The sequence below is a fragment of the Polypterus senegalus genome, chromosome 8 (assembly GCF_016835505.1).
Source record: "Polypterus senegalus isolate Bchr_013 chromosome 8, ASM1683550v1, whole genome shotgun sequence".
Classification (NCBI taxonomy): Eukaryota; Metazoa; Chordata; class Cladistia; order Polypteriformes; family Polypteridae; genus Polypterus; species Polypterus senegalus.
In genome coordinates this window covers 113987074-114000945 of record NC_053161.1, presented here as the reverse complement: position 1 = coordinate 114000945, position 13872 = coordinate 113987074, and the positions used below count along the sequence as shown (strand labels likewise).

The following is a 13872-nucleotide window of genomic DNA, read 5'->3' as shown; positions in this document are numbered from 1 at the left end:
ACTATTACATTGGCAATCGTTACGTTATTTTTAAAATGTTTCCTTTTCTTTTTCATAACTTCTTTAGCACACTACTTCTCTACTGTGAAGCGCGGGTATTTTGCTAGTCATTAATATAAGTTGCAGCAAAAAAAGTCTACAGATCCTTATTTTTTTATTTTCTCAATATTAAAGCTGTTTTTAGTTACATTAGATTGATCTGCAAAACATTTTCATGTGATTTTATAACCTGCTGATAAGCATTTAACTTTTTTTTTTTGCCCTTTTTTATATAGTGGCTTGATGCTGTGGAGGACTATTTTGGACAAAATTAAATAAATAAATAAATGTGTAAATAAATGAAAGTACTGTGAATTGTGAGCATAAATAAATAAATGTATCATGAAATGAAGCCTTAATAAATACATGTATCATGAAATGAAGCCTTAATAAATAAATGTATCATGAAATGAGAGCATAAATAAATAAATGTGTCACGAAATATGTTTTTTGTTGCTTATTTATTTATTTCATTTTGTCCGTAACATTCTTGCAAACCGTCATGAAATATGACTTGAAATAAAACTGTCACTTTCACTCGTCAAAGTTGAGAGGGTGGGCTCTAACACACCCTCTAGTTACTGATTGGTGAATCGATAGCACAAGAATTAATTAGAAAAATGCTTACTACTGGCGATGAAATGGATTCTGCCGAAGATTACGTATTTCAGAGAGAGAATTGAAGATTTATCGGAAGAAATTACAATGTTGGCGGCCCTTTTATACTCCGATATAGATGAAACTATCTTTGAAATTATCGAAGAACAGGTGGAACAGACTCTACTACACTCCAGTTCAGGTGATGCAGTACACTGCTCTAGACGTCCATCCTTTGACATTCCAGCTGAGTCAATAGAACACCTACTGTTATGCGGTTTAAAAGTACGACAGATTGCAGATCTATATGGTGTATCAGAGAAGATGATCACAAGGCGAATGAGCCAGTCTGATATATGGTAAACTGCAACGGCTGTATTAGTTTAGGTACTTTGACATGGAATGCCCAAAGCAGCTCCAACTAATATTTTGAACTGAGTATTTGACCCTTGTTTTACGAGTATAAAGTCAGGTGCATATTAGCGCTACTTTTCAAACAACTGTACAGCTCTGATCAGTGGCAAAGTTGTTCAGTTCAAAATATTAGTTGGAGCTGCTTTGGGCATTCCATGTCAAAGTACCTAAACTAATACAGCCGTTGCAGTTTTTGAACTGAACAACTTTGCCACTGATCAGAGCTGTACAGTTGTTTGAAAAAGTAGCTGCGAATATGCACCTGACTTTATACTCGTAAAACAAGGGTCAAATACTCAGCTGGAATGTCAAAGGATGGACGTCCAGAGCAGTGTACTGCATCACCTGAACTGGAGTGTAGTAGAGTCTGTTCCACCTGTTCTTCGATAATTTCATCTATATCGGAGTATAAAAGGGCCGCCAACATTGTTATTTCTTCTGATAAATCTTCAATTCTCTCTCTGAAATACGTAATCTTCGGCAGAATCCATTTCATCGCCAGTAGTAAGCATTTTTCTAATTAATTCTTGTGCTATCGATTCACCAATCAGTAACTAGAGGGTGTGTTAGAGCCCACCCTCTCAACTTTGACGAGTGGAAGTGACAGTTTTATTTCAAGTCATATTTCATGATGGTTTGCAGGAATGTTACGGACAAAATGAAATAAATAAATAAGCAACAAAAAACATATTTCGTGACACATTTATTTATTTATGCTCTCATTTCATGATACATTTATTTATTTATGCTCACATTTCACAGTAATTTTATTTATTTACGCATTTATTTATTTAATTTTGTCCGAAATATTCCTCCATATGATGCATCACACTAAATTATAAAGGAAAAGACCAAACTTACTCTGTTTCTTACTTTAAACACTAGAGAACCAATCTCATGAATTTTGCCATTAGGCTTGTCTATTTGATTAGCTAAATTGTTACCCAATTATTTTAGCACTTTTTTCCTTACCTTCTCTGAGCTAAAGAGATTGTTGTTTATTTAATTTTGCATATGAATCAGCATATTTACCTTTTTTTTTTGTATTGTATTTATAAAATCATCTTAACAGTGCACACAATTTGTGAATATTTTTTGATTGATATATGATTTCATAGTAAAAGTCGGACATTTAAATTTCAATTGAGGCACACAAACTTTCATGCAAACCTGTAGTAGTAAATTTTACAACACAAAAAGACGATCATAGGCATACATTAAATAATAAGCATCAAACGATACCCCTATTCTATCTTGTAACAATTATGACAAACTATTATAAGAAATAAGTGTACAAATAAAAATAAACATCCTATCTTCCTATTTGTTCCCTGTTTAACTCGCACATCATCAAAGATCTGTATTTTAGATTAGTTGAAGACTCTGGATTGGTCCTATGTGAATGCAGAAATGTGTACATGACTGGGCCATGAAATAAATTGGCACCCTGTCCAGGTTTTTTCCACCTTGGCTTTGGCCCCCTCAACACTTTTTTGGATTATGTGGGTTTGGTAATGTTATGTAATCTTATGTTGACTTTCAAAATAAATATGTAAAAAATATGTTAACACATGTAAAGTAAATGCATACTGTAGAACATCTGATAATTCTGTAGCAGCTACAGTACTGTAGCCTTTGGTAATGTGCTCAAGTTCACATAGCCTACATTGTCAGTCAAAGACAAGTACAGTGGAACCTCGAGATACGAACAGCTCTGTATACAAGAAATTCAAGATATGAGGAAAGTATGAGCGAAAAATACAGATCTAAATACGAGCATTGGCTCGCGTAACAAGCCACGAGCCAGGCTGTGGTTATGCGTGACGCGTTTCCCAATCCGCCTCGACTCGGGGGATTCACCCAAGCTGACGCTGCCAGCCCGTCAGCTCACTCAGTGTTCTTTGTTCTCCCGTAGCGTGAAGATCTACGCGTTTGTGCGCTTGTGATTTCATTGTTTCGCTGTAGCAGTTCGCCGTATAAGCGTATTCAAAAATATCGCGGACATGCAGACGGAGAATTGGAGACGATTGCCCTCAAGAGGAGAGAGAGAGAGATAAAGAGAGAGAGAGAGAGAGAGAGACGCGAGAGAGATAAGGAGAGAGAGAGAGACGCGCATGAAAGAGAAGAACCATCAGCTAAAAAATAGATTTTTATGTTGATAATTTTGGGGGTGCGGAACGGATTAACTGGATTTCAATTATTTTCAATGGGGAAGTTTGTTCTAGATACGAGAAATTCGCTATACAAGCTCAGTGCTGGAACGAATTAAACTCGTATCTCAAGGTTCCACTGTAATAGAATAAATTTTAAATATTTGACATTTGATATGTCTTGCCTTATTTGTACCATCACAGTTCATCCTGTGCCTTTCTGCTGTATCCTTATGTGTATCAACTTGTCTTGGCCAGCGCTTCCTGTCTCAATCATGTTCCTATAAAGTGTGATTCTCCGACTGTTTCATTATATGGTGCCCTACTTGCTTCCAGTCTGTTTTTGACTACAACTAATGGTAGACGGGCCCTCATTACCCGCTGTGAAAACATAATTCATATTCTTGCAAGCACTTTCTGTATTTGAAGTCAACTACCAGTGTTTCACCAACTCCTTTTCTCAGAATGCTTGTGTGTGTCAATGACTCTTGCCTGGCGCTCCCTGTCTCAGTTGTGTTTGACTGAGCAACTAGAGTCAGACTGATGGATTGCTTAGATGGATTGGACACACACAAACACACACACACACACTCATACACATTACCATTTTATTATATAGATATTGTGACAACTGAGCCCCAAACCCCAGAAACTGACATGCAGTTACAGTTTTAAATTAGAGACTTTCTATTATAAAATACCTCACAAATGTTTCTTTCGGGTCACACAAATACATACAGTAGTCTTCATTTCCTCCTTCTGTCTCTTTTCTTTCCATCAACCTTTTTCCTTCCTTTCAGCTCTGAGTCATCAGAGGAAGCTACACTGCTTCCTTTTTTGTCAGACCCAGGAGTACTTCCGGTGCCAAGGTGTAGCGCAAAGAAAGCACTTACGATTCAGGCAGAAGTCCTGAAAAATAGAGATTGCAAATTCCTGCAGCACACCCTGGTGGCTCCCATGGAACCCAGCATGGCAAATTCTTGGTACTATAACTCCCATCATGCCCCGCAGGGTTCCACATGGTTACTGCAGTCCTGTGATGCTGCCATCTAGCTGATGGGGGATGCAAATATACAATACAATACATATTATTTCATGGGTAGTGTTCTTAGTGTTTTGTTCTGTGTTAGGTTTGTGCCAAATAACCAGTTTCGCAGTGAGGTCTAAAAATTCAGTCTCATCAGATGATAGAATCTTTCTTTAAGTTGTTGAGTCTGTCACAATCCTTTGGTCATATGTCAGTGAAGGTGTGATAAACATTTTCTTTTCAGAATAGGGTTTCGGCTTGCTACTCTTCTATTGAAGTCATTTTATGAATAGTATGTGCTGTTTCTGACTTTTGCAGAGGTTTCTCCGTGTTTGTCATTGAGGACTCTAACTCCTTTAGAGTTGCTTTTGTTCTCATGGGTAGCCTCCCTCTCAATGGCTTATCATGTCTGGACACTGTTTGGGAGGCTCCATTTTTTTAAACTTTGTCTCTGAACTGTTTGGAATGTTCCTTGGTCTTCATGGTGTATTGTTTTCTTAGAAATACACTAACTGGACAGGCTCACAAACACAGGTTTATTTATAGTGAAACAATGTAAAAACACATCAGCTGCACTCAGGACTTCAAACAAGTAATTATGTGACTTGGAAAAAAGATCTGGTTACTTCAGGTGGAATTATGTCAAAGCAAGGCAGTGAATACTGATGCCAACAATAATTTTCTTATACTTTTATTTTTAAACACATTAACTTGGAAAACATCTGGGTTTTCTCACTTTGGTATTATAGAGTACTTTGTGTTGATGAATGGCACATAATCTCATAATGGTAATATTGACAGACAGCCAAATATTGGGTCATCTTTGTGAGATATTCTGCTTTAATAGGATTTTTTAGCAAATGTAGAAGTCTGGTCCTGATACACCTTGATAAGGTGAGAATGAATTTCTAAAGGCGCATTATTCTCTAGCATAAGAGACTGAATGATAACAAGTGATTTTACTAGTTTTCAGCTCTCATGTTGACTTGATTCAGAAAGGAGAACACACATTCTAGAAACTTGTAATTCATGTATTACAATGCAAAGATGTTAATCTTGGCCATTTACAAAATATCTGACCACAAAATAAGCTCTTTCAGGTTCAGGCTTAAAACATTTTGATAACCTTTAATATCTATATGTATGTATTTTTGTGTATTTATATATAAATTAAAATGTTTGGAGACTAGACTTGAATTCAACGTAAATCATTGTCAGTGTTAGATTTATACATGAATGATTGCTCTTATGTGTGTTACAGTTTTCTGTGATAAGCTGTTGCTCCTTCCTGAGCTGTCTTTGCCTTGTAACTGATGCTGCTGGGATGGGCTCCAGCACACTGAAGGCCTATGATTGGATTAGTAGATTTATATATTAAAATATGTAGTTGGCTTTGCCATTTAGTAGATCTGCACAAACATCAAAACAATAAACCAGCACTGCTCTTTGCTCCCACCATAATGTATATGACTTAATAAGACCTGTTTATATATAGACTATATTGTATCATTATGTTTTTGTACTACAGCCTCTGCAGGTTGGTGGTCTTCTAGACCCAAGACTACCATTTTGTGCTTACTGAACCAGATAGAAAGTGATATAATTAACATTGAGTTGAGTGGCACATGTTTGCTCATCACCACTCAGCAGTTGATAGGTGGTGTATGCACCTGATAGTTCTGGATAGATTCTAATTAAATAGCTCATCTTACTGAAAGTTTTTTTAAATCCTGAAATACATCAAATGTGAATATGCATGCCTTTGACACTGTGTGTCATGTTCCCCAACTAAACATCAAACTTTGGCCATTTAGAACTCCCATCACAAACCAGTCACAGAACCAACTTAACTGGCTGAAGCAAATAAGATAATTGTAACTGACAGCCCTCTGAATTCTGACTTTCTCCAACTGTGATTTGCACATTTGTCTTTGCACTCACTTACTATTAGGTTGTTTTACAGCATCCATCAGAGGAGAGCTTATATAAACTAGACTGTCACTTGACTTCTGGATCAATTGAGTGATAGCTGAAATCAATAAAGAATATGTTTAATGTAGTATTTATGAGTAATATGTTGTTAATATAGCCATGCCACTATTATTCAACACTTATACAGTATAATGTTGTTGATTTTCATGACCTAAACTGAAGTTAAAATGTAATTAAGCATTTGGGAACTCTAATGATCCTTAATTTTCTTCAGCAGTGATGCATAAATAAATCCTACCCATGAATGTGTTCAAGGTGAGTTGCAGTCATGATTATGACTATTACATTTCACAAAAGCTGAGAGAAAAAATTATTTTATTGCGTCTGAAGGGCATTGGTTATAAGAAGATTTCCTGAAAATGTAGTATTCCAGCAGACACCATTGGGAGCATTTAAGGACGTTTAAAACTTATGGCACAGCTGCAAACCTGCAAGGCCAAGGAAGAAAGTTCTAACTTTCATCAGGAGCCATTAGCAACTTAATTAGAACAACAAAGAAAACCCCCAGTGTTACTGCAAAACACTTACATAATAACATGATGAAGGTCAAAACAAGAGTTTCAGTGGCAGCTTTTAAGTGAACACTGAAAAAACAAGGACTTCATGGCCAGACTCCGAGGCACACACCACTCTTACTACAGTGAACGTTAAGGACCAACTAGAACATGCCATGAGGAATTTGAATAGGCATGCAGACCTTTGGGAGACAATTCTATGGACAACTTAAATTAATCTGGAAATGTTGGGACACATGGACCTGTGGTCTGGTGTGAAAATGGCCAGGCTTATGACTAGCAGAATACCATCCTTGCGGTAAAGTACAGAGGTGGTTCATTGATGATGTGGGGATGTTGTTTGCTGCAAAAATTGGCAATCTTAACCACTTAAATGGCATAATAGATTCCCAGAAAAACCAGGCCATTTTAAATAGGAATATAATACCTTCTTTTAGGAAACTGATCCTTGGTGAGCATTGGACTCTCCAGCAAGCCAATGATCCCAAGCATACCTCCAAGTCAGACAAGGCTTGTTTGAGGCATAGATCCTGAAATGTCCTGGAACATCTTTCTCAGTCCATAGATTTAAATCCAGTTGAAAATCTTTAGTGGGATTTAAAGAAAGCAGTTTCCGCACAAAAGCCATCAAATATCTATGAACTGAAGTCTTTTGCATGTGAAGAATGGGCAAAGATTCAAATAGAAAAGTGCAGGAAGCTTGTCTATACTTACTGAAAACACTTTAGAAGCTATAAAAGCAAAAGGGTGCCCTACAATGTACTGAAGTTGTGGGTTTATTAATATGTGTATCCACATTTTTCATTTGATCTCAAAATAAAAACAATTTATGTTTTCAAAATTTACGAATGTTAAATCTTTTTGTTTTCAAATTAGAAGAGTTTGCTTTTTGAGGGTTTTTCCAGGACATCTTATTCTAATAAAGGGGGGAGAATAACATTTTTTATTTTCTTAATACTGTACAAAATAAAGGGAAAATACAAAAGGTATCATTTAACACTTTTTAAGAATTATTGGAATACAAGTTCAGTTTTTTGTAGAGTAATTATTTTAAAGTTGAAAATGTATTCCAAGAAAGCATTTTATACTTGAAATGAGTTTTTGTAATATTTTTTTCTAAACTGTGTTGCGCACATTAGAAGCTGATTACATCTTGTATTTTTAATATATCAAGTACAATCACTATTTTAAATTTAAGAGTGTTGTATGTATAGAATCCAAAATAATGTGGACCACAAGAAGTCTCAGCATACAGAGACTTAAGCACAATGCTAGATACAGATGCTCTCAGAAAACTGATGTCATAGACATTTACTACTATGAGCTATTTTATTAAACTCCTGTGGCAGGAGGCTATAGCAGGATATGCCTGCAGATCACTTCATTTGTTTAGATTCGACATAGTGCTTGCTGTGCGGCAAATTTAAGTTTTGTTTTTTGGAATCATATGGATTTTTTAATTTAATTTTTGAATGTTTTTGATCAATGATTGGTTTTGAATCTGTGCATGCCATACATGGGGATCTGTAGGGCTGATTGTATATTTTTTAAAATAACTGGGATCTGATGATTTTCCTCCTGAGCTCTCTTTTGCCTTTTGGAAGCAATTAGCATCCCACTATATGCAGATTCTGCTATCATCTTCCAGTTGAACCCCTCAGTTCATTTTTCATTGGAATCCTTTCCTTAACTGTCCTTTCTTCCATTGTTGTATTATTAGTTAGGAAATTGCCATCATCATACCATACTTTCTCTTTCTTTATCTGATTATCTTTCCACAGCACTTAGTTCCAAAATGCCTGTGTCTTATGCAGACATAGTTTTGCATATTCAAGATATTTCTTATTGTGATAAGGTCTCTGATAGGGTTTCCTTCTGATGGCCATGTCCATGTATGTAAAGCTACACAGTAGAGCAGTGCACCACCATTCCTCTCTCAGCTAAACCTTCCTTCAGGTTCTTTGTATTCTTATGGGGGTTTTGCTTTGTCTTCTTGCACAATATAAGAGCTGTTCTATAAGTTTTCTTGGTCTTCAAAATCTTTTCCTGACCTCCACAGCTTCCCTTAACTGGCATTTCTTAATGACATTTTGGACTGTAGAAATTGCTAGCTGGAAACACATTTTTATCTTTCTGGATACTTCCTTGGAGGCATCAATTTTCAGACCTTCCATTGCTTAAAAGAGCCCGTGGTTGTTGAGCTTTGCAGTATGTTTGTAAAGTCAAAGAATTTTAGGCTCTGGACTTGTCATCAGCTGACAGTTCCTAATGACTGTCCCTGACCAGACTAACACATAATGTACTAAGTTAGATTAGACTAATGACTTTACAGCTAAAAAGATACTGAAACCTTTTTCTTCATTTTTTAGTTCAAATAAATTGTAACTGTACATTCTAATTTTCATAAAACTGTTATTTTTTTCTAGAGTTCATACTAGACTCTTTACAATAACCACCATCAAAATGGTTGAATGGTGCTTATTTTTAGGCATACAATTTTGTTCTGTATAGTGCATATTTATAATATTACAATTGAATCCTTGTTTTCTACTGGCTGTATAACTTAATCACTAATATTTGTATGTAAATTTTAGTTTTAATATGTACAGTAATATTCTTTTCTTTTTTTGGTATTAGGGAACCCTTAGAGGCATACATCTACTTTGGTCCTGTATACTACCAAAAGCTAAAGCACATGGTTTTGGACAAGATGCATGCAAGAGCCCGGGGCCCAAGAGCAGTTCTCACCAGGTAATAATAATGTTCAACTGAGATGTTGTCATTCTGGTACATTTATTGTCAGGGGAAGAAAGGTTTATATTATATGTACAGTATAAAAATTTTGCCAATAAATATATTTAACACAAAGTCCATGAAAAGTAAGTGGATATTTTCACACCCTTGATTTTTTTGCATAATGTACATATAATTTTACTTGAATATCCAGCAATTTTCTTATTTTGCTTTTTGATTTGTTGCCATCTTTAGGAATAAAGAAGCAAATAAAGGGGAAATCATGTTTTTGGGAAATAATGTTTTAAATAGTAAGATTGAGTTACAATTAATCACTCTGACAGATATTTGAGATGGATAGAATTAAATTAAGTGGGTGGAAAAAAATGTGGACTAGTAAATAATCCTAAAGAATAAAATTGAATAATTTTTTGTAGGATTTTTACTTGTACAGTATGTGATTACTTTTCTGTCTCTGTATTATTATTATTATTGTCTAAAAATGTATAGGAGATAAATAAGTGTGTGTGTGTGTGTAAGTTTTATTTTAATTTGGGGTATACACAACAAGCACTGCTTAATGTTTAGGGAACATTACCTCGTTTAACAACAGATGGTTTTGTCACCACCAATCTTTGGCTGCAGTTCAACAGGCAAAAAACTAGAATGAACATTGCAGCTAGTAGCCTTTTTTTCCGGATAAGTAAAGCAGAGCTGTGAAAACAATAATTAGCATTAGAAAGAGATTCAGAGATGTTAGATGGCCAGATTAATTCAGCTTTCTCATTTTATATTTTAGCTCTTGCTTAAAGTCAGTTATTCTGCCGGTTAAAAATAGATAAATGCAAAAATGACCAAATCAAAAATGTATTGTTCTCCTTACCAACACAAAAATACATTTATTTCAGAATTTTTATAGAATAAGTTTTTTTTCTTGAAGTATTTAATGATTTTCTATATTTCTGATTGCAGGCATGACATGTATATTTAGTTATTAAAAAAGCACCTAGATATAACCCATTCAATTTTCTTTGCAGAACTGTGTCATGAGTAGTGTGTTTTTATGAGCTACTATGGCCATATTATGTTCATTTTCTGTACATACTAGGTTATATTAATGAATTCTGACAGTCAGGTATTGGGGTATTTGGGTGTTACTGTTGCATAAGGTGCAAAAATAACAGGTTTACAATAACAACTTTATACAATGATTACCATTCATCATGATAAATTTTAAATTGTTTAAGAAAGAAATAAACCTTGTGGTAAACTGAGCATCCAAAATTTCACTACTTACATTTTCTTAACAAAGTTGGCTAACTTTTGACAAACATGGTTAGAAGCATTGGCTGTAAACCGCATGTAGTGTATTAATTTATGTTCTAAGACTAGTGCTGTTCTTCTATTTATTGATCTGTGTATACTGTTTTTATTTACCTGCAGGCAGCCTACAGAGGGACGATCCCGTGATGGTGGTCTGAGGTTGGGTGAAATGGAGAGGGACTGCTTAATTGGTTATGGAGCAAGCATGCTTTTACTTGAGAGGCTAATGATTTCCAGTGATGCATTTGAAGTAGATGTTTGTGGACAGTGTGGTTTATTGGGCTATTCAGGATGGTATGTACTTAAGTTTTAATAAGTATAGATTTAAGTTTGTTCAATTTATAATATTATGCAAGAAGTGCATTTCTTAACTTCCATTACATATTAAGTGGTGACACTGAAATAATTGCATACATATGTCATGGAAAAAGAATTTTTAAAAAAATAACTTTCTCTCTTTTCTAGGTGTCATTACTGCAAGTCTTCATGTCATGTTTCATCTCTCCGTATTCCATATGCATGCAAGCTGCTGTTCCAGGAACTTCAGTCTATGAATATTGTACCAAGATTAAAATTGTCAAGATATAATGAATGAAGAAATTTGCCTGAATTTAATCAAGAGAACCTGTTCATGGTGCTAGAGATCAAAAACAACACACAAAGATCTCACTAGCAATATGTAAGGAGTTTGTGTTGTGTTCTTTTTTTCTTTTTTGATGTCAATTGAAGCAACACTCTGGAAGACAGCATTTTATTCACTAAAAGCTAACTGCATTTAAGTGAAAACTTACTATTGACTTGTATGATGAGCATCAGTTACTTGAGGATGATTGTATATGTTTTAGGTCAAGAGTTCAGACTATGAAAGCTGATGTTGTATAATTAAAAGTATACACTACTTTTATATTTAATTTAACTTCTTAATGAATTTGATATGACAAGGCACCTTAAACATGACCTGAGAAGTTAAGAAGAATAATGTTTGTGCTAGTGTGCTGAATAACAGCCACAGATTTTGGACAAATAACTTTTGGTTTTTTTTTTTGTTTTTTTTTTCTTCTTCAAACAACTGCCTAAAATCATGAGGAAAGAAAATAGTTGGACTTGCTACCCGACTCTACTTAATGCCAGAAAAAAACTGATATGAGTCCTGGAAACAAATAATATACAGACAGTGGATGTCTGAATAGTGAAATAATTATTTAAAAATTGGTGCAGCAACAACTGTAGTGTACAGTTGTATATCATGCTTTTTATTCCTTAGACTTAAGGAAAATAAATATTTCTTTGTTGTTCTTGAATTCCTTGTTTATGACTGATTTATTGTCATTAAGAAAAAGGATGTCAGAATTAGAATGATTGGAGACAGATCATTTCCTTGCCAAAGTTTGCTTTAGATGTGATGAATGAGTTGGCACAGAATGGATCTTGCCAGTATATATGATTATTGTAAGCAGCAAAATGACAGCATGAAACACACTTGATGTTTGTGTCCATTATTTTTTTTTTTCTAAATGCAAGTGCTAAAATGTAATAAAATGTGAGAAATGAAGTTTGAAAACTTTTGCCATTATTCCTTTTAATAAATATAAGCTGTAAAGAAAGATTCCTTCAAAGCATGTTATATAAAACCCTGTATGTTTTTGCTGCCCTGCGGTGGGCTTGTGCCCTGCCCGGGGTTTGTTTCCTGCCTCGCGCCTTGTGTTGGCTGGGATTGACTCCTTTCAACTCCCGTGACCCTGTGGTTGAGATATAGCAGGTTGGATAATGGATAGATGTTTTTGCTCATTTCTAATAAGGCTATAAAGTAATTCAGATCATCAGATATGTATACTTTGAAATCAAGAATCAAGGCAGGCAATTACAATGTCATCATCTTTTGTGAGTTTCATGCCATTAATGCCAATAATAACTTGCACTTTTTTACACCCTGAGAACATGATTTTGATTGAAATGATGATGATGAAATGATTCAACTTTATTATCATTGTTGCAGGTACAACGAAATGTAGTTATTGCATGCCCCTTGGGGTCAGAGCGCAGGTCAGCTATTGTAGAGTGCTTCTGGAGCAATTGCAGGTTAAGGGCCTTGCTCAAGGGCCCAATGGAGTTTAGTCCCATCTGGCAGTAATGGGGTTTGAACCAGCAACCTTCCAGATACCAGCGCAGATCCTTAGCCTAAGAGCCACCATCCTGCCATAATTGAAAATTATAGTGCTTTTACTGAGCTTTGTTAATCTTAGGAGAACTGTGAATTCTTGACAAGAATTGTTTTCAATTATGCATTTAGTTTTGGCCAAAGAAGGATATGCTAGATGTTAAACAAAGGCTGACAATTTGGGGGATGTGCTTCATATGGTCAGATTTATTGTACTATTTCCCACACTAAATTCAGTGCCACTACTGAACTGGTGTAACAGCCTTTCCCAAAGTTTTAAAAAGTGTGATAAAGTACATTTAACTATAGCTGCAGTTTTTAACCTTTTCTGCAGCCATATTTTGCAAACATCTCTAGGATAACTCATCACAGCCCCAGCGTGTGTGCATCCCAGGTTAGAGGGTATTTTTTCAAAGGTATTTTTTACAATCATGATATACATTAATTTGCTTCAAGAAATGACGTTTTAAAGTATTTTGGGGCATTGGTACAAACATTTTTAAAAAAAAAGCCTTCCCTCACTGAAAATGGCCATTTTAAAGTTGACAATGCTTCTGAGTATTGATTAGCATTTGAAATTGCATGTATATTGCAAATTAAAAAAAAAAGTCCAGCGGCATTCACAGTATTGCCTGTCTTCCTCCACAGCCACTTTTCACTTCCCCGAGGCATAGTTTCGTGTAACTTGTTTCATTAGTTTTGCACTTTCCATTTCTGCTTAGAGTGATTTGAGTACTTAGAGCATGGGTGGTGTCTATTTAAATACTCAACAAATTTCTTTAAAAAATATATGTGTGTGTATAGGTTTTAATGTGTATGTGCTTTACATGATGAAATCAACTGAAAAAGATTTACTGTTCACCACCAACAACAATGGACTGCAACTTTCATCTTATTTGCTGCAACAGTTCAGTTCCCATTTTT

General features: G+C 35.2%; 1 protein-coding gene across 1 annotated transcript in view; it reads left to right on the top strand.

Moving 5' to 3' along the window:
* The window catches only part of polr3b (polymerase (RNA) III (DNA directed) polypeptide B), a 256221-nt gene extending 244130 nt beyond the window's left edge, over positions 1 to 12091 (top strand). Inside the window, exons 26-28 of the mRNA XM_039761636.1 lie at positions 9372 to 9485; positions 10911 to 11084; positions 11256 to 12091. Of these exons, the coding sequence (XP_039617570.1) occupies positions 9372 to 9485; positions 10911 to 11084; positions 11256 to 11385 (418 nt within the window). The 3' untranslated portion in view covers positions 11386 to 12091. The remainder of the gene's footprint in view (positions 1 to 9371; positions 9486 to 10910; positions 11085 to 11255) is intronic.
* Positions 12092 to 13872: the final 1781 nt, after the last annotated feature.